This window comes from Salvelinus sp. IW2-2015, linkage group LG14 (genome assembly GCF_002910315.2).
Source record: "Salvelinus sp. IW2-2015 linkage group LG14, ASM291031v2, whole genome shotgun sequence".
Lineage (NCBI taxonomy): Eukaryota > Metazoa > Chordata > Actinopteri > Salmoniformes > Salmonidae > Salvelinus > Salvelinus sp. IW2-2015.
Window position 1 is genome coordinate 48,711,916 of NC_036854.1, and position 21,210 is coordinate 48,733,125.

Here is a 21,210-nt window from a genome sequence, read left to right on the forward strand (position 1 = left end):
AGCCTGGACTTGAATCCAATCGAACATCTCTGGCGAGAGCTGAAAATAGCTGTGCAGCAACATTCCCCATSCAACCTGACAGAGCTTGAGAGGATCTGCAGAGAAGAATGGGAGAAACTCCCCAAATACAGGTGTGCCAAGATTGTAGGGTCATACCCAAGAAGACTCAAGGCTGTAGTCACTGCCAGAGGTGCTTCAACAAAGTACTGAGTAAAGGGTCTGAATACMTATGCAAGTGTGATATTACAGTTTTATTTTTTAAATATAAATTAGCAGCATTTTCTAAAAACCTGTTTTTACTTTGTCATTATGGGCTATTGTGTGTAGATTGATGAGATAAAAAAATCAATTTGATAATGTTTAGAAAAAGGCTGTGACGTAAAACAAAATGTCTAAAAAGTGAAGGGGTCTGAATACTTTCAGAATGCACTGTATTTATATTTTGTGTATAATGTGTGAAATTGGTGTTGTGGTTTGCAGAGCACATTTGAAACAGAGATCTCAATTAGGTCTCAATATGTCTTCCCTGGTAAAATAAAGGTATCTCCTGGAACCATAGATATAAAACCCGTTCCTGGAACATCAGAGACTGATGAACACTGTCTAATAGGATCTCATCCCAGCCTGCTATAATGTTACTGATTTAAGACTGAAGTAAAAGTTAGCTATTACTGCACTTATTTGAATGAATAGTTATATTTTTTTGCGCTTCCTCAAATTCATTTACAGTGGTTAATATGGAACTTGTGTCTAGTTGACGGTCTGAATGTTTTGTGCAAGCCCATTTTTTATTTTGGTCATAAAAAGGTTGGAGTGTTTGTAAGGTGTTTTAGAATTTTTTAATGAAATGGGACCAGTGAACATAACAAGGATATTGGCAGTTAAGGGTGGCCTGTTTACTTTATCCCACTCCATCCGGAAGTGTTTTAAAATACTAAATGATTCAAAAAAATGTAATGGTGTGACAACAGCATTGATTTTGAAAATGATTTTATTGTTAATCAAAAGCAGTGCACAGCTGAAATGTTATAAACAGTTAATGGCAGTGAATTAAAATGTTTAGTTAAAATTTACGGTTTTCCAATATTACTGGTTATACAAAAAACTATCAAACAAAATAACTGAGGAATGGTGCCCACATACAGTTTTACATTGTGATTATARATATTTTTTTACATTATACAATTAAATGACTTATCGAAGGTTAATAGTTGGGTGAAGTGCAATGTTTTGGCAACCAAAATCCCAGTCCAAAGAAAAATGTTTCACGTTGTTTCCCAAATACGCATAGCTTCTTTAAATGCAGCACCTTTTCTGCTTGATTAAAATCTACTGCAGATATCACTGGACCGTTGACTAGATTGAAGGTCATGATTGTATGAGAAATTTACAGTCAGCAAAGGTTTGTATTTTCGAAAATAACAGAAACCGAATCTGAGTCGGCTGATTCGAAACCAAATGAAATCCCTGAGATATAAATGTAATCTAATTAGAATGCATAAAAAACTCTATCCATCATATTCATATAGATCATAACTTTTGAACGTTTTTCATCCATGAGAGTCTTTGGTAACACTAGTGAAGGGTTAACTTTTATGAAAAAACTACGTCAACAACTGCAAGTTTACACAGGATGTTTAGAGTCGACATGCAGTTTAAGTGATGATAATGTGATTTTGCATGTATTTTTGTGCAAGGGAATCAAATGATATGTGGATTTTAAAGTAAATGGTACACTATTCAGCTAAAATAGTGTACAAAATATTTAATCAATGACAACATGATTACATTTGACATGATCACTTAGTAGTGACTTTTCAATATGACCCCACCTGGGATTAGAATGTACAACCTCTGGGTTACGCTGATCTTTCTGCTGCCCATCAAAGTCTATAGCATTCCTCTACACATTCATTACCTATAATACCTGTCTGCACTTAGCAAAAGAGTGCCATCTGCACTTCTATTTTAGTTAATCTGATTATTCTCTCACCATATATTTCATACAGTTATTTCAGAATAAGTATAGTTTTCTGAATAGTTGTCTACTGTTTGTGGTGGATATTATTCTGTTTTAATGTTACTCCTGAATCACTACGATAACTATAATGTTTTTTTATAATAGTGTATTTAAAAAAAAGCTAATATTTACTTGACTTAAACCCAAAGTGTAGGAATACAGGTTCAATCTGTAATTGACACCGACTTGATGGTGTAGCAGGAAGGTCGGGATGCCGTGAACCAAGAGTTTGTGAGTTCAAAACCCAGCTGAGGACATGTTGAATAATAATTACTGTATAAATATACATACACAATGTAATCATGTGTGTCAAATATGTGCTTTGAAAACACTGTATGTTAAAAGCACTGTTTGTGTGTATCCTAACGACTCAATTTTGTTTGCAGGGCATCATCTGTGGAATCTCATTTGAAAAATATTCACGTGAAAGGTTATGTGATCACATGTAAAATCCACATGTAAACTTCAGTGTTCCAAAAAAACATGGTTTCACATGATTTCTCAGGTGGAAATTTCACCTGTGAATCATGTGTTTTTTCCGTAAGGGGTATGTTATTTGCTCGCCCTCACCCTCTCATAGGCTAGATGGAATTGCTTATCCAGAAATCAAATCCTTTAAAATCTACACAAGAGCCTCTATTCATCCGTGGTTCTCCGGTCGATGGCAGGCGTTTAGCAGGTGGGAAGGGCTTCCTGGGCAATGCTCAGGCCTGGATGCTGATGGCCCAATTGCCTTGCACATTCCCAAGGACTGAGCAGTCCAGGACAGCATAGATCATTGTATTCCCAGACCTCGTAGGGACAATGGACTCCATCCAGGTGATGGAGGCGCCGGTAGGCGATGCTCAAAACTACAAACACAACACACACACACACACACACACACACACACACACACAACACACACACACACACACACACACACACACACACACACACACACACACACACACACACACACACACACACACACAACACACACACACACACACAACACACAACACACAACACAAATTGGCATACTAAACAGACTACATCTGTTTTTGTGAATGTGAGACAAATGTAAGTGTGAACATCATCATGATGTAGTACTTGGAGTTGTAAATCCTCTTACCTGTACAACCTTTCCCGGTATGACAAAAAATTAGGCCCTTGCATGGCCATCCTCACGTCATGCAGGCTGAATGGGAACGGGTTGGTGAACTCCACCTTGACATATACCTCCTGGTTCACCTTCGCTGGTCCACTGATCTGTTCAATAGAGATAGTCCATTCACAACAATCTATGGTGATATAAGAAAATATAATAATCTAGAGATTATCAWCTCCCCTGCGTTGGGAGCATGGATGTTTTTCGGAATGGCTGCTTGATCAAAGGCGAGGAGAGATGCAGCACTCCAGCAGCACAAATACGGCTTTAATTGGGTACACTACTACATTAGCTCTTGGGGGAAAATGAAATATGTTTCACATATACTTTTATGGAACACTTTAAAGGATAGTTCCCTCAAATTACAAAATGACAGTTTTCCTTACCATGTCAACAGTCTATGGACAACGTAAGAGAGCAATCCATGATTTGGTTTTGTGTACCTGGTCACTGTCACCAAATTACTGCTGACAGGGTAAGGAAACCAAGATGTTATTTTTTTATTTGGGTGAACTATCSCTTTAAAGGACTAAGGAAAAACATCCTAAAAAAGAGGACTAATGAAACTTCCAGACCCACCGCAAAGGCCAGCTCGGGGCCTTTCAGGTTCACTATCTGTATGGCCGTCATGTCCTGGTTGTTCTCCATGCTCTTGGCCGTCACCACAAAGCGGAGGRTGGATTGGCAACCCAGCTGGGGCATGTAGTTCTGGGCCAGCACGACCACCTGTACCCTCGACGCTGTTGGTTTTAGGGAGACAGAGTTTTGACAACGAAACAAATTSAATCAACAACAGGAGCATATGTTTGGCAGAACATAACTTRWAWAATTATTACCTGATAATTAATATTMMGATTATTTGGGATTCACTGTTGCTTACCATTMGGTACCAGGTTGTTYCCTGTAAAGTCTTTTGAGGTAAGTACTAGAGAGTATCCCATRGTTACRTCACAATCTCTTYCAATACAATACATACACACATACCRGCTGAAACAYGACGGTGCCATGAAGCTGTAAAAGGACTGCAAAGCATTTTCTATAAGCAGTTGAGGATTTTATTTCAGAGGAGGGGTCTGAAAGCTTTGCAGMACTATCATACAAAGTTGTGATACATGMAGACAAGCCCAAAAAGACCTACAGTACAGTACGTATGTAAAGGGTCACCCTGGTTTCTACTCACTCTCCATGGGGTGCAGAGTGACGTCAAAGGTTTCCTGCTTGAACTGAGCCCTTTGGATGTTGGTGTAGTAGATGGTGGAGCRGACCAGGAAGCCATGGATGGTGCGTGTGTCTTCACTCAGGTTCCTGAAGACCACAGCCATCTGGAAGTTCTGGCCAATCTTCACACGCTCCTGCGGGATCTCCAGCGTCATCTSCACYCCCTGCTCGTCGTCATKTTGCATATGCGTCRTGTAGGTTCTCTCTGCATTCTTCATGGTCTCCTRATCTTTACTACTGCCTGTGCATGTGTGGGGAGTTGGAGGGGAATAGAGTTAACATGGGACTGGTGGCCTCTGGTTGTCTAGTGATCTAAACCGCTCTCTTCAGAACACATATATCGCTGCAGCAAGGAGTGGGACTTTTTTAAGGAGTGGGACTGCCCCACTCCTTAAAAAAAAAAACATGGGACTGATATGAAACTCATTGGCAATTTTATTTCACCTATAGGAATATACTGTATATACTGTACAGCCCAGGACCTCCACATCTGGCTTCTTCTGAGGCCAGCCACCCTGACAGCAGATGAAACTAAGGAGTATTTCTGTCTGTATTAAAGCCCTTTTTTGGGGAAAAACTCATTCTGATTGGCTGGGCCTGGCTCCCCATGGCTGCGCTCTTGCCCAGTCATTTGAAATACATAGATTAAGGCCTAATACATTTATTTAAGTTGACTGATTTCCTTATATGAACTGTAACTCAGTAAAGTCGTGGAAATTGTTGCATTTTGCGTTTATCTTTTTGCAAATTAATTTGAAAAGCAGTAATAGCAAAGTCATTCTTGTTGCATTAGTTTCATGTGACACTTTGCAAACTGCCAATAACAAACTTTAAACGTGCAGTTGCACCCTTGCCAGCCTACTCCATTGTCCAGGTGCCACATACCTTCTGGGTATTTATACGTCTCTGTAATGTCCCTTGGCTCATAATTGTTTCCACCAATGGACTTCGTCAGGAGTTTCWMMCCGACATAAGTTGTGTCTACGCTTAGTAACTCAGTTTTCCCAGTTTGTGTATTTAGCTTGTYTTTGTAAACGTCGCTATTCACCTGAGGTTAAAAGAAAGAGATAAATGTGAATATTAVGATTGATTTTAATTAAATAAAATGTATTGCAAGTTATAAAACCTAACTGTGTTWTGCTTCATAATGGCATAGAGTGACGATGAAGGCATTATGGCTGAACATTCAACAAAGTGTTACTGGTCAAYCATAAAGAAGACGTATTGTTTTACCTCAGCYAACACAAAGGGGCCATCAAATTGAWAGCCGAGCATTCCTTCCTTGATGGCTTTGACAGAGCAAGGTCCACAGCGGTAATATCCTGCAAAAACAATATCAACAACCCATGACCCTGTATGTTTGACTTTACAAGGGATAGTTCACGTTTCAAAAATGTTTGCTTATTTTCGACTTCCCCAGTGTGCTGTTAATTCATCCAAACTGTTTTGATGTTTTGTTAGCTGGTTATTTAGTATTGTATAGAATATAATGGCTAGCATTTTTGGAGAATACAGCAATGCAATTGGAAACGGATTGTATTAATTATCAGGGCATTGGGACATTTTCAAGATGCAATCAATGCTTTTCAGAGCCATTTTTATTAATTTTAAGAATTGCATGTACAATTGCTGCCTAATATATTAGCACCCTTATACTTTTTTATAAATAATTCCCAATTTAAGTTTAAATTTAAAAAATATTTGGTGAAATGACATGGACAAAATTATTAGCACCTAAGAGCTAATACCTGGTTGCAGAGGCTTTGGCCAAGATAACTGCCAACAAATGCTTCTTGTAGCCATCAATGAGCTTGCTGCATCTTTTACTGGATTCCTCAATCTGCTGGAAACTGCTCCAATTCCGCAATATTTTAGGGATGCCTTCCACCAACTGCTGTTTTCAGTTTTCGCCATAGCTTTTTGATGGGATTCAGATCTGGACTCAACGCTGGCCACTCCAAAATAGTCCAGCTTTTCTTCTTGAACCATTCCTGGCTGCTTTCTGATGTGTGTTTTGGGTTGTTGTCCTGCTGGTTGACCCACAACCTTTGACGGAGACTCCTTTTTTGGGCACTGATGACTCACAAATGTCTCTAGCAAACAGAGGTGAAGCTGTAATTCTGATTTGGAATTACCATATTTATCTGCAATCTGTAGGGTTGATCATTTTAGTTCTAATTTTGCATAGTAATGCATCTTAATCCCTTTTTTCCATCAGTCACAATCCCTGCAGCCCACAGACAAGTTTTTCCTTTTCATGACTCATCTTTCACTGAGTCTGAAGCAGAGGGATCTGGCCCACAGATTCAACATCCACCAGCGGACTGTGAGCTGCATCGTGACAACATTGGGCAACTTTCTTAACACATTTCTTTGTTTCAGCCCTATATGGAGGCTCTGTCAGTGAGAAGGAGATCCTGAAGCAGTCCGACATCGTTTCTCTGCTGAAACCAGCGATGGCCACAATGGTGGACAAAGGTTTCCTTGTGGACAACAGGGCGTAAGTGCGACAGGGCGTAAGGTCTACAGACCAGCTTTCCTCTGAAAGAGAGCACAGACGCCAGCAGCAGAAMTCAGGGAGACGCAATACATCTCGGCTGATGGTCCCTGTGTAGCAGCTGATTTGCAGAGAGAAGGAGCACAAGCTGTTTGACACTGTCATCCCTCTCACCATCACTGGAAGCATCAACCAGCTCTACACCTATTACATAATGCTCATTCGGGAGCTGACATGGCTGCCATTGAATATTTGAGTGTTATGTGAAGGCATCATAATGCAGAAACCTCAATGTCCCAACTCGCTAAACACATGGCTCTGGATATAGTGGCTGCAAGTGGATCTTCCAGCAAGACAATAACCCCAAGCACTAATCAAAATCCACAAACAAATGGTTAATTGAGAACAAAATCAACCTGTGGTTTGAACTGAAGAGGGCAGTCCATAAGCGCAGACAAAAGATATCAAGGATCTGGAGAGATTCTTTATCGCGGAATGGTGGTCTAAGATCACTCCCAACGTGTTTGTTCTCCAATCTCATGAAACATTGCAGAAAAAGGCTCAGTGGCGTTATCCTCACAATGGGAGGGTGCTGGAGTATTGAAAACAGGGATGCCAATCATTTTGACCCCTATCTTTTTGAGATTGTTTTGTATTACTTGTTAAACAGAATCTCTTTCGCTGAGAAATTGTATTAGTATAAAACAATGTAATGTGTTTGCATACAATATAGCTCAGGATTTGTATTTATTTAGCCTAGCGGTTATCAAGGATGCAAATTATCATGGAACACACTATATCTTAAATGGCTGCGTTTTCATTAATTTGATTATGCAATTTTGACACCCATTCTAAGCATACAAAATGTGTAAACTGAAGTGAAAATTAGGTCTCTCTCTCCCATCATCCTAATTTCTTTCCTACCATCACTGGTTTCCTGGGGGGTGGAATCCACCACCTGCCAGCCACCTAAGTTCTGGTCTGCAGGGAGGTCAAGTCTGGACAAGTAAGCCTCGTTCCAGCAGTGGTAGTTCCTGTGGAGACAATGCACACCTTTCACAAACACTATCTGACATCCTGCACCCATCAGGAACACTATCTGGCATCATGCACCACTCAGGTACACTATCTGGCATCCTGCACCACTCAGGTACACAATCTGGCATTATGTACCCATCAGGAACACTATATGGCATCCTGCACCCATCAGGAACACTATCTGGCATCCTGCACCACTCAGGTACACAATCTGGCATCCTGCACCACTCTTGAATACTATCTGGCATCCTTCACCACTCAGGTACACTATCTGGCATCCTGCACCACTCATGAACACTATCTGGCATCCTTCACCACTCAGGTACACTATCTGGGATCCTGCACAACAATTTTCTTCCTGGAGCACGACAAAATCATATAAAGATAACAGGGACATTAGTCCATTTCACCCCCCACCATACTATGACTATGTTTACAGTACGTACATTGAAAGATAGAATTATAGAAACCTACGTTCTGGGATTTCATTTTCATTCAATACAAATGGAGAAGCAGAGATATAACTACCAGATTGAGTCTCTGGTAAGGCGCTCGTTCAGTTCAAGCTGATTTCCCACAGAGTTGAAGACGAGATCCGTGATGATGTTCCCTGTGTTGTCGTGGGCGGAGTTGAAGTTGGTGATCACCCTGGCAGGGATGCCCAGGCACCGCAGGACTGGGGCAGGGGAGGGGACACCATTAAAGAGGCTAGGCAACACTTCAAAATAAGCATATATTAATTAACATGCAATTGTTAACATTAATAAATGTTTAACTAACACATTAAATGTATTCAATCAATTGATTAGAGTAGATTTATGAATATAACTTTCAGAAGTGTGTTTTATTTGCACAGCATCGGGGCCTTGTCTGAGGAAACTGCTACCTATTTTTATCTGTCAACGGGACTAGTCAACTTAATTACACATTTTCTACATCTCATGCATACCTAGAAAGTGGCCTATGCTCCAGACTAGTCAGAAAACCTGGATTTGTGTATTGCGCTATGGTTTAGCATTAGCATCTATGGCAGTGGCTGTCGGTGCCATTTCAGTTGATGTAGGATGATTTTTTTTTTGATGAGCATGGCCTTATTTCTATTACAGCATACTGGATGACAGTCATTCATATTCTGTTCACCAAGCTCAATGTAACAGCGGTAGGTTTAGGCTACTACAAGATACAAAAATGTTCCCTGTACCCATCATGAGGTTCCTACAACCTAGCCTGTGAATGAAAGTTTGCAACGTAGGTGCACAGGTCGGGAGAATTTTGAGTAATCAAGGTGACAGACAGTGACACATTCAATACCGCCTTGCACACAGCATCTAGCTGATCTAGGGTGTAATATGTTTACCACTGTTTTGTTCCGTTTCAGAAATGTTTCTCAACAGAATCAGCGGAATGAATACACCTCTTATCACACGCAAACAGTTCACTCTCATAGCAGCCACATAAAAACAGCATGATCACTTTGCTTGTTGTATATATAATACATTCTCGTAACTATCTACACGCTCTCCTCCTCTCACGTTTTCCCTTCCCTTGTGGACTCCAGTGCACAATACATCAGCGGTCTGTGACCAGGCAAAAAAACCTTTCCAAGCCAAACCATATCACGACCGCTAACCGCTATACACAGCCTACATACTGWAGTTGTCATGTCATAGTCAACTAGAATTAATAGAACTAACGCATTAGTAAACCKGCTACAATCATGCAGTACAGTGTACAGTCAGAAAGCAGTTTAGTAGTTACACCAGTGGGCTCCGGTGGCAATAAATTGATAAAACCAAAAGAGTTCTAGTGTTGGATAGCCATAGCCAACTAGCTAACATAGCATCCCTCTCTGTTTGAGCCGGGTGTATGAGTAGGCTAAACTAGCTAGCTGCATTTGCTAGCCAAGGGAAGGTGAAAGTAAAGAAACAATACAACCAAATATAGCTCTCTCTCTCTCTCTCTCTTGCTTCTTCTTAATGTTGGAAGAAATTAATTTGTTCAAAACTGTTCAACTATTGTTTTTCTCTCTCTGAGTCAACTACCCGCCACATTAGCACTGCAGTGCTAGCTAGCTGTAGCTTATACTTTTAGAACTAGATTCATTCTGTGATCTTTTGATTGGGTGGACTACATGCCTGTTCATGATGCAAGACCTCTGATAGGTTGGAGGATGTCCTACAGATGCTGTCATTATTACTGTGTAGGTCTATGGAAGGGGGTGAAAACCATGAGACTCCTAGATTTTGCATTGAAGTCAATGTACCCAGAGGAGGACAGAAGCTAGCTGTGCCATGGTGCTACCCGACAGAGTGCTGCTGGGGCTACTGTCGACCTTCATTGCAAAACAGTGTTTTAATCAATTATTTGGTGATGTGAATATATTTAGTGTAGCTTTCCCTAAAAATTATAACGTTTTTAATGTTTAACTACAACGACCTTAAGCACACAGCCAAGACAACTCAGGAGTGGCTTCGGGACAAGTCTCTGTATGTCCTTGAGTGGCCCAGCCATAGCCTGGAATTGAACCCGATCGAACATCTCTGGAGAGACCTGAAAATTGCTGTGCAGCGACGCTCCTCATCTGAGTAAGGGTCTGAATACTTATGTAAAAAAAAWATATATATATATATTTAGACATTTGCTAAGATTTCAAAAAAATTGCTTTTGCTTTGTCATTATGGGGTATTGTTTGTAGATTGATAAGGGGAAAAAACYATGTAATCCWTTTRAGAATAAGGCTGTAACGTAACAAAATGTGGAAAAAGTCAAGGGGTCTGAATACTTTCAGAATGCACTYTATTGGAACTAGTGGATATATGGAASCTTAAATATCCTGACCTAGTGAGATAAACATGGCTGAGGCTCAATCAAGTTAGTCGTCTTGACTACTTTCTTATGTCATTCTCACTGGCAAAAGTTTAAAAAGTGTTGATAGGGGACAGAATATGGTCGGACTAGGGCTGTTACAGTGACCATATTACTGCCACACCGGTGGTCATGAGTCAAGATGGCAGTCAAATTCCATGTGACCGTTTAGTCACGGTAATTAGGCTTCTCCAAGCTCTGATGCTGATGATCATTAGTAGCCTACCAAACTTGATAACTCCCTGGTATTCAGCACTCTATTGTCCCTCTAATCAATGCAAATGTAATCGAAAATCTACTCAAACACTTCATGAGAGCCCATGAGCTCATGTTGCGCAACATTTCTATAGGCTATACAATTGCATGAGAAAACAGAGGAGGATCCCATCAGCTTTCTATAGGCTAGGCCTACTATATTTRCTAATATTAAGCACATTGCTTCTATTTACAACAGGAGTATAGTCTACCTGGTGGCATGAAAATGAACCACGGGAAAAGTCTCCTCATTTCACTATATAAGTGCATAGATGACCTGCATTTTTTCCCACTTTTCCACTTCCTGATGCTTCCCTTAGGTGAGGTGTTATTCTGTAACAAGTACGGTCCTTGCACCGCATCATTGTGAGGTATTGTTTGTCTTTTTGTCCACATTCTATTCAGAGTTCTGGTTATGTCCATATTAGTCCTCCCGTGTATATTCGTTTTTGGCCAGCCTCATTAATGAAGTTTTTTGCCAATTCCCTGCCTGTACTTTTGCCTATCAGATTTCCTATCATCAACATCTTGCCTGATCTCCCGGACTACGTCAGTAGCCTTTTCCCCTGCCTGTACTGTTACCTTTTTGGATTCCCTGTGTATGACCTTCTACCTGTACCTGGACCCAGCTACCTGCCTCCTCCTGTGGCCCTGTACTAAAGAAACACCTGCTGCACCCTGCGCTTGAAACCAGCACTCTGTCTCCCATCATACTCATTACACAATCAAAAGARAACTATTTTAAAATATACTGTATCCGTAAAATGTATATAGTATGTACAAGCTGGAAGRAGAAGCCTAAGTGTTGGTGTCCATTAGTTTACTCCAATTAGGGAAGGGGTGGTATGGTTACGGGAAAATAATAAAGGAAAATATATATACAAGGGAGATTGGAAATGATGCAGACAATTATATTGATGGAAACCACAATCCATCTGCAATATTAAAGCTGATCTACCCACTAAAAAAGGCAACTTTTTCTTAGTTGAAAACTGCAGTTTATAACTGGATGGGCCTGTTTTCTATTGACCATCAATCCCTCAGTGCAAATCACAGGTCATTTGGAAGACACATGACCTATGTTGTGGGGTGGACATTGAAAATGAAAAGGGAAATTGATCAGGCACTCACAGGTGTTGAACGTCCCGGCGTAGACCCAGCACTGGGCGAAGCTGACGGGCCCTTTGTTGACGTACTGGAGCAGGATCTGGTCACTGCCGATCCAGAAGGTTGGTGCAGTGCCAAGGGAGTAGTCATCGCTCCAGTTGCCCACCAAGACCCCGCGGTCATCCTGGGAGTTCATCTGGTTCCACAAAGAATGGAAAAATATATAGAAACACCCCTCAAAGAGATTAGTYCACCAGGCATAAGGATAGGTTAGTTTGAAATGAAATGTTCAGAGTAAGTTGATTAAAGCATGCAAAAGGAAATTTAGTGTTTAATTAAGGCCAGGTACCAGGGTCATTGTTTCCCTTCATTCATATCACAGTTAACTTTTACCAGTTGAATGTAGACACAAATATACACTTTTTTTCAAACTTTTTCTTGAAATATTATATAAAAAGAATCAAATGAGGCAATATCTCACTCAATATGTATTGTATATGTATAGGATCTACTGCAAATCACATTCTGTGAACGCAGACTGAAGTAGAGGTTAAATGCTTGGTATGTCTTGTGGTTGTGAAAAGCACTTGGCTCTTCTTAGTTCTGGATTTTGTGTAGTGTGCAAATATCACTCACCATTGCAGAGCCTATCCTGCAGACTTTGACAGCATCGCCTCTGTTTACTAGAGGCATGTGTGAGTCATCCAAGATTTGGAAACAGGCATCAAGAATCCCTTCCGCAAACTACAAGAGAGAATTACAGCCTCCAGCCTCAAAAAAGGAACAATAATGACACAACTGTACTGTACATGTGTGTGTAAAGTATAGAGGATATTAAGGTATTTGATCTGTGAGTGTGTGTGCATGGGGCATGTGTGTGTAGTCTTTTACTGTACCTGACCATAATACCATTGCCTTCCTCCACCTGATTCCTCCTCGTATATGAAGCCATTTTCATTCATCACATACTCCTGCCTCTCTTCCTCATTGGGCATGTACACTTCATCATCTAAAGAAATCAGAAATAAATTGCAGCCTCATTACCAGAATCTGGTCATCTGTTACTTTAGATGTGACTTGTAAGAATTGTAAGGATGAGAATTGGATGTTCTTTGTTGATTACTAATGCCTGACCTGTGTCTATAAATTCATTTGTGTCACGTGAACTAATTGAGACGGTGGTCGCATGTCCTGGAAGGAGGTCACGTCCTATTGAGCGCCGCCTGGTGTCCAAGTCTTTGCGTTCACACCGCTGATATTCCACTATCTGAACCCTCCTAACGGCACATTACATTGGTGGCAGCTGTGTTTTTGAGCGTTTTTAACGTCTGTGGAACCTGTTTTCTGAAGTTATCGCTGGACTTAAGTGACATGACCGCGCTAGGTAGCATGCATGCTAGCCAGGCCTGCTCCAGCGCTGTGGAGCTTTAACAAAAAGAAAAGGAAAAAAAGTAACTCCATGTTTTTCTTTTGGGAATCAAAACATGCTTTTCATGCAGGCTACAGTATCTCATCACTGTCAGATTTTTTTGGTATCATGAGTCAACGAATTAAACATTMAATTGTTTCCCAAATGTTTTGTTCCTAAACAAGTTTAGTGTARTTTGTCAATTTATGAAACAACAACATTTCTTAGTGGGAGGGGGACAAATGTTAGGATGAGAATTGATGTTCATCATTTAATACTTGTGTCCAAGTCTTAGCTTTCATATAGCTGATGTTCCACTCAACGAATCCTCCAAACGGCYTGTTAAAGCATGTTAAAAATGACACATGCATTGGGGCAGCGAATTCCCTGGGATGTTACTGAGCGGTRCCATAGCTGTCTGACACCTATTTAGTCAGTGTTCATTTTAATYATGTCCCTTASAGAAAAACCAACATGAATTACACTTGATAACATGTGTTTCTCATGTGGTTGCATGTGATCTTAGGTGAAGTTAATGTGATAACTTGTGGCCAAATGTAAAAGCAACATGTGATGACATGAAACTTCACTTGTGAAAACATGATACCATGTGAAATAAATGTGACAACATGGGGATGCAAAATTTCAACATACAAAAATGCTAATTTTATTTTCAAGTGAAAGTTTTTTACATATGAAAATGCAATTCCACATGTGAGAGTTAGAATCTTCAATTCACGTGACGTGAAAAAATGTAATTTTTCTCATATGTGAAAACGTGATGATAACGTGAACTCTAGGTGGTGCAGTGTTTTCATTTGCAGTTTCACATATGGTGTCTCTTTTTTTTTTACATGTGAAGTTTTCAGCTAAACATGTGAAAACAGCTATTTCACAAGTGAAAAGGCAATTCCACACGTTTAAAAAAAAAATTGGGGAACGAAAGGATATGGGGCTTTCAAAGTAAGTGGTACGATGTTCAGCTAAAATAGTGTAAAAAGTCTTTAATGAGTGATAATATGATTCCATGTGACATGATCACTTAGTACTGACTTTTCAATATGACCCCACCTGGGATTTCAACTCACAACCAATGGATTTGGGGTACGCTGATCAATCTGCTGCGCTGCAAAGTCTGTACTATATCGTTCCTCTACACTTTCAATACCTATAATACATCTCTGCACATGAGTTCCATCTGAATATTCTCTGATCATTGATGATGTGAGTTGGTTTTCTGTATAGTTGTTTTATGTTGGTGGGGCATATTATTATTGTAAATATAAAGATTTTCTTTAGTGCTTTTTCTTAATTTGACAAAGCTGAGATTGAATTTACTCAAGTCCAAATAGTTGGAATACAGGTTAAATCAGTCACTGACACAGACGTGGTGGRGTAGCAGGAATATTGGAATACCTTCAACTAAGAGGTTGCGAGTTCATATCCCAGGTGAGGACATGTTGAATAATAATTACTGTATAAACATACACAATGTAATCATGTGAAAGTGTCAATTATTTACATTGTATGTTAAAAACACAGTTTGTGTATTTATCCTAACGTCACATTTTTGTTTGGAGAGGCATCACCTGTGAAATCTCATGTAAAATATTAACGTGAAAATTTGAATCCACATGTGAAACTTCATGTGAAATATTATCACGTTTACTGTTTCAAAAACACAATTTCACATTGAATGTCACAAGTAAATTCATGTGATTTTCCACATGTGAAATCATTCGTTTTTCCCCATAAGGGGTGTATAATGCATATGTTTTATCTTATCTTAAGCAGTCCTCAGAAGACAAACAAAAATCCACAAAAATTCCACTCACTGGACGCCCAGGCGTTGAACAGGAGGTAGAAGTCTGTTCCAGAGTCCTTCTGTGTCCTTGAAACTCCATTGGAACCGATGACCGCCACAGTTGTGTAGTACTTTCCGATGATGGCGTTCGCAGAAGGGGTGATGCCCACCACGCACTCATCCCCTTGTTGCTGTAGCATGCGGCCGGTCCAATTCCCAGTTTGTGAGCCGTCAAAGGAGATGATGATCTTTGTGCCATTCAACACGTCGGCATCAAGACCTGAGGGAGAAGGTGACATGACAGGGGAAACGTCAACACATGTAGACACTCATGTTTCCACTGTACTCTTAGTATTTAATATGACATTATGTGGTAACAATCGATACTTTCTGGTACATTCTTCAAAGAATTAACCTCAGTTGCTAACAAATGGTACCAAGTAGCTATTGTTTTAATGAGCCTTGAAGAAACAAAGCAAGTAAATCATAAGTTATTACTGTGTAATTACTGTGTTACCATGACATTTATTTGATAAATACCTGGTAATTTTCTGTACTTGTAAAATGAAGTGCTACCAAAAAAACTGTTGAGTTAACAACACATCAACCAACACAAGTCGAGGTCTGCTCAATATCACAACATTACAGAAGATACTGTTGGTGGTAGTCTGTGCAGAGCGACTGCAATAAAGGTGACCTGGAATGCAACAAACCATCAGTAGTGGAAAAAGTACTCAATTGTCATACTTGGGTAAAAGTAAAATGTAAATGCTATTCATCAAATTCCTTACATTACACAAACCAGACGGCAGGATTTTCTTGTTTTTTTATTTACGGACAACCAGGGGCACACCTCCAACTCTCACACATCATTTACAAATGCAGTATTTGTGTTTAGTGAGTCCATCAGATCAGAGGCAGTAGGGATGACAACACATTGCATTGATAGGTGTGTGAAATTGACCATATTTCTGTCACGCCTGAGCATTTGAAATGTAACGAGTAATTCTGGCTGTCAGGGAAAATGTATTGAGTAAAAAGTACCTATTTTCTTTAGGAATGTAGTGGAGTAAAGGTAAAAAGTTGTCAAAAATATAAATAGTAAAGTACAGCTACTCAAAAAAAAGTACTTAAGTAGTACTTCGAAGTATTTTCTACTTTACACCACTGCAAACCATTAACTGCAGATGGATTACTAGGGTACTACTAGTACGCTGCTGTAGCTGCACATATGTCAATTCACATACTGTATGTTCATTCATAACACTCTCATAGTTTCAACAAGGATGATGCATGTCCATTTGCACCATTATTTTAGATGTGCCTCACAATTATCACTCAACCACTCTCTCAAATCCAATAAATGTAGGCTAAAGGATATTTAGTGTAATATTGTGCTTTTTTATGCCCTATTCTCAAAACCTTTTGAACACAGTAAACTAAGAATTTCACAGCAGATGTAAGAGGACAACACCACATTCAGGGAGATAAAAATATATTGAGCATGAAAGCCTTTTCAAGGCATAAGTAAGTCGTTTGAAGATTTWAAAAAATGGTGTCATACTTATTAAGCAGTCATTTTGCTGTCGTTACAGCTTTGTTTGTACTTAATTGACATATTGCAGTTTTGTAGCTGACACTAAAGGACCTAGGGCATGATACAATCCGTATCGCGGAAGTTCCGTGTTATAGAGCAATTTAAATTTAAAGGCAATGTTCCTGTGTTTGTGGAGASTGCATTCACAGTAAACGCTGCCATCTCAATTGGAAATTACCTTTAAATTTCAATCGCTCTATACATCGGAACTTCCGCAATACGGATTGGATCGAGCACATAGATATATTTTCAGCAATTCCCCTGTGAGTATGATGTAAGCATTCAGTATAATGTGTGAGAGAGACCCTGGACACGTCCCTATTCTACACCCTTCTTCCGAAGTGTGCACTTGCACACTCTGTCATGGATTCAACAATAGTGGAAACTCCCTAAATCCATGACTGGAAGTGTGCAAGTGCACACTTGGGGAGAAGTTTGGASAATCGGGAGGCACCCCAAGGTTACTATCAACAGATGTTACAGATGTTTAGATGGGAATATGTCAATAATCWGTTTTTCTTTCAACTTGGCACTTTTATTAATTAGAGTTTCTGATTGGCTACAGAGGCTAAACACAGATGACAGAGAGAAGACTAGGAGAGGAACAATTTTAGTATTGAGATGCAACTTCACCTCTAACACACCAACCCCTCCCATTAAAACTATTACCAATTGTTGAATACTGTAATTCATACATCACCGTCATTGAAGTCAAGCAATGCATGTAATGACATTTTTAACCAGCAGAAAGGAATGTACACTACATTGGTGGAAATGTGWAAAAACGTCTTACCAATGTAAAACTCAACCTGGAATTTGTCACTGGGATTTACGGGCTGGTTGAACTGGAGGGTCATCTGAAACTCTTGGGCTCTGCGGACGATGAGAATGTTGTTTTTGCCTCCGTACAAGTGACAGTGGTGGTCGCTCTTGTTCTCATTTGGCATCATGTCCACTCTCACACATTCCAGGGAGGCTGCAAATAAGGAGATCACAAGCAAAATAATGATGTTTAGACAACCAGGTAACAAACTTAACATCTTTTGGATTAAACTTTTTGGGTAAAAAGGGTGCTTTTCAGGATGTCAGGTCTGAGTGTGAAGTCAAAATGGGAACACGGATTTCTGCTGACCACCTCGGCCGAACATAACTCAAACCTGTGGGCCTATACAGCAAATTCTCCAGTGATTAAAAAATAAGAAATTAACACAGAGTGTTCAATCAAAACTGATACAGTTGAGTCTGTGGACCTATAGACACCAGAACAGTGTTAAATAAATACACTGCTTAGTGTAAAGCCTTATTCAAACATTTCCCAAAGTGCCTTGCTTTTCAAGTAAATTGTAGATGTACCACCCATGACTGTATTTGTTAGTGACAGAGACATGATTGTTGCATTCATCCATTTATGTACTAAATGTAGAAGAAAGGGTTCCAAAGGGTTTCTTTGTGGAGGGATAGGGTTCTACCAACTACTTTCAACATCCTAAGAACAGTTTTTTTGCCGGGAAGGGTTCTTTGATGGTACTTTAGAAGGCCAGAAMGATTCTACATATAGCAGTAAATAATATTAACCAGCATGCTTGATTGCAGTAATATTTTCAGAATTGTTTGTTTTCCTATAATGTGTTTTTGCATACACATTGATTGGTTGATACATATTATGCTACACAAAGATAAATTACATACAGTTTTCTAAACAAATCCAATCTGGTAGTAATTGCATTTATTTCACCGGTTACTGAGATGGTTGTTCCAGTTTAGATGATCGAGGAAGACAGTTTTAGGAAGAACCTTTAGATGATAAAATGGTTATTGGTAGAACCCTTCATAGGGGGTTCAAGGTAGAACCATATACAGGGGGTTCTTTGAAAAACCCTACATAGAGGGTTCTAGATAGAACCCCTTTGTACCCCTTTAGGAACAAATCTACATCTGAAACTCATGGTTTACAGTAGTGATGGGGAAACAAAGCTTCTTGAAGCATTGAGGCTTTCCAGCCAATTGTGTTGAAAATACGTTRATTACTAGATGCTTTCATCAARACAGTGTAGGCTAGAGGCGCCGTAGCACGTGCTCACTGTAGCCATGTCAGGTAGTTGTTCGACAAAATAAAGCTTCAGACGTCATTGATGACATTTTTCTTCTAAAATGATGCACAATTATGCAGGCATCGGCAACCTGCTCCTAAGTTAACTGTATCAAACGTAACATCATTCGTTCACAGGCCATATCAGACATGATAATCACATTATGCAAATGTACAAGTTTATGCGTAATTCCTATTAGAATAGAGACAGTGTGAGGAAAYCCAGCTCCTCAAATCATTATCACCCGCAACCAGTCCTGCGGATGACTGGTAAAATTGACAGTTTATGTGTACGTTTACCAGATTAGCTAAACCAACTAAATTGGAACAACTATTTCAGTAACGGGTACAAGAAATCCAAGTAATATTGGATTAGTTCAGAAAATGTTTGTCATTTCTATTTGAGTAGCATAAGATTAATTAATTAATTAATCAATCATGTACAAATATAGATACTGAAACAAACAATTGAAAAAGTCTACCTGCAATAGAGCATGCTGGGAAATATAATAATGATGTGCATGGTTATGAGTTTCAGGCCCCTGTATTAGGATAAAACTAGGCGCTCAAAATAAAGCTTTTTGAAATACATAATGGTATTGTATTGCTTTATATATACATATATATATATATATACAGTATATATATATATATATATACATATTTTAAAATGGTAAAATATTCGCTTAGGATCTCACTTGGTGGATGAATGCAGCAACCATCTATCTGTCACTCACCATCTATCTGGCTGCGGAGTGGCACAGTGGTAGAAAGCACTGCATCTCAGTGCTAGAGGCATCACTACAGACCCTGGTTTGATTCCAGGCTGTATCACAACCGGTCGTGATTGGGAGTCCCATAGGGCAGTGCACAATTGGCCCAGCGTCGTCCAGGTTAGGGTTGGGTGGAGTTAGGTTGTCATTGTAAATAAGAATTTGTTCTTAACTGACTTGCCTATTTAAATAAAAGTTAAATAAAACAAATAAAAAATGCTGTCATGGGTGGAAACTCTACAGTTTACCCAGTTCACTCTGGGAAATATTTGAATAAGACTATACACTAAGCAGTTTCTAAATTTAACACTTTTCCGGTGTCAGTATGGGTCCACAGACTCAATGGTTTCAGTGTTGATTTAACACTCTTAGTGTTAATTTCTATTTTTTTAACACTGAAGAATTTGCTTTGTAATGTATGTTGATCTCATTTATCATAGACAGTCAAGGACTGGGGTAAGAAATGTTGATTTTTTTTTGCGTATTTTAATCTGATTACATATGATTAATCACTTAATCACTTTTTCTCTCACACACACACACACACACACACACACACACACACCTGTCTCTTATACACATCTAGATGTGTATAAGAGACAGCTTGGACACGGCCACGGGGAATTGCCACAGCCTCCCCAAAGTGCTCAAACTTGGGAAGTTGGTGGTCATCTTGCTCAGCGTTGGAGCTACAGATGGGACTTTTCAGGCGCCCAGGGAAGTTGGTCCCGGTACAGTGTGCAGAGGAAGACATGTTGAAAGCAGGGGTCAACTGTTTTTGCTGTTCTGTAGATCAAAAAAAGATAAAACGTGGTCAAGGAGATATGTACTGTATTTACAAGCAGCAAATGCTTGTATCTATAATTGCACAACATATTGCAACCAGGGCCGCACCCAGGACCTGGAAAATGTTTTAGAAATTAATKAATCGAAACTCAGTCGGGTTCTCAACTTCCAAACAAATCAAATTTTATGTAGAATAACAGTGAAGTGCTTACTCACAGGAACTTTACTGTATAGAGTTAGGATATCAGAATTCACAAGGTGCAATTTCAAAACTTGGTAGTGCATCAATTAACCCATGTCAGTTCAAATGTTTTAGATTGGTATATTAGTCTACTGCTAGGTAKATTTGTAGTAATCCTGGCCAAATTACCGACCGGGCTGTGCCCAGAGTACCTGACTTCCAGGGGGCCCCCGTTGATTTTGTTAGTCACTCTCACATTTAGATATCATATTAACATGGCATAAGTCATGGGAAAAAATGAATCTGTGAAATATACACAAGAGTACGTCAAAATGCATTGAAATATTTCAGGATGGACAATAATCTGGAACCACTGGTACAGGCACATCACTATTCATGAGCTAACATGATACATCTGATTT

The 21,210-nt window shown here is 39.5% G+C and overlaps 1 protein-coding gene across 1 annotated transcript; it reads right to left on the reverse strand.

Annotated features, from left to right (window-relative positions):
• Positions 1–1,284: 1,284 nt before the first annotated feature.
• On the reverse strand, positions 1,285–20,575 carry LOC111973567 (coagulation factor XIII A chain-like). The gene is made up of 14 exons (XM_024000945.2): positions 20,434–20,575; positions 17,753–17,935; positions 15,394–15,642; positions 13,047–13,159; positions 12,787–12,894; positions 12,175–12,346; positions 8,452–8,599; positions 7,810–7,919; positions 5,622–5,710; positions 5,274–5,436; positions 4,351–4,629; positions 3,750–3,910; positions 3,135–3,271; positions 1,285–2,866 (listed from the first exon to the last, which is right to left on the reverse strand). Exons 1-14 carry the CDS (start codon positions 20,573–20,575, stop codon positions 2,725–2,727), a joined length of 2,196 nt encoding a protein of 731 aa, XP_023856713.2. The 3' UTR covers positions 1,285–2,724.
• Between the last annotated feature and the right edge of the window lie 635 nt (positions 20,576–21,210).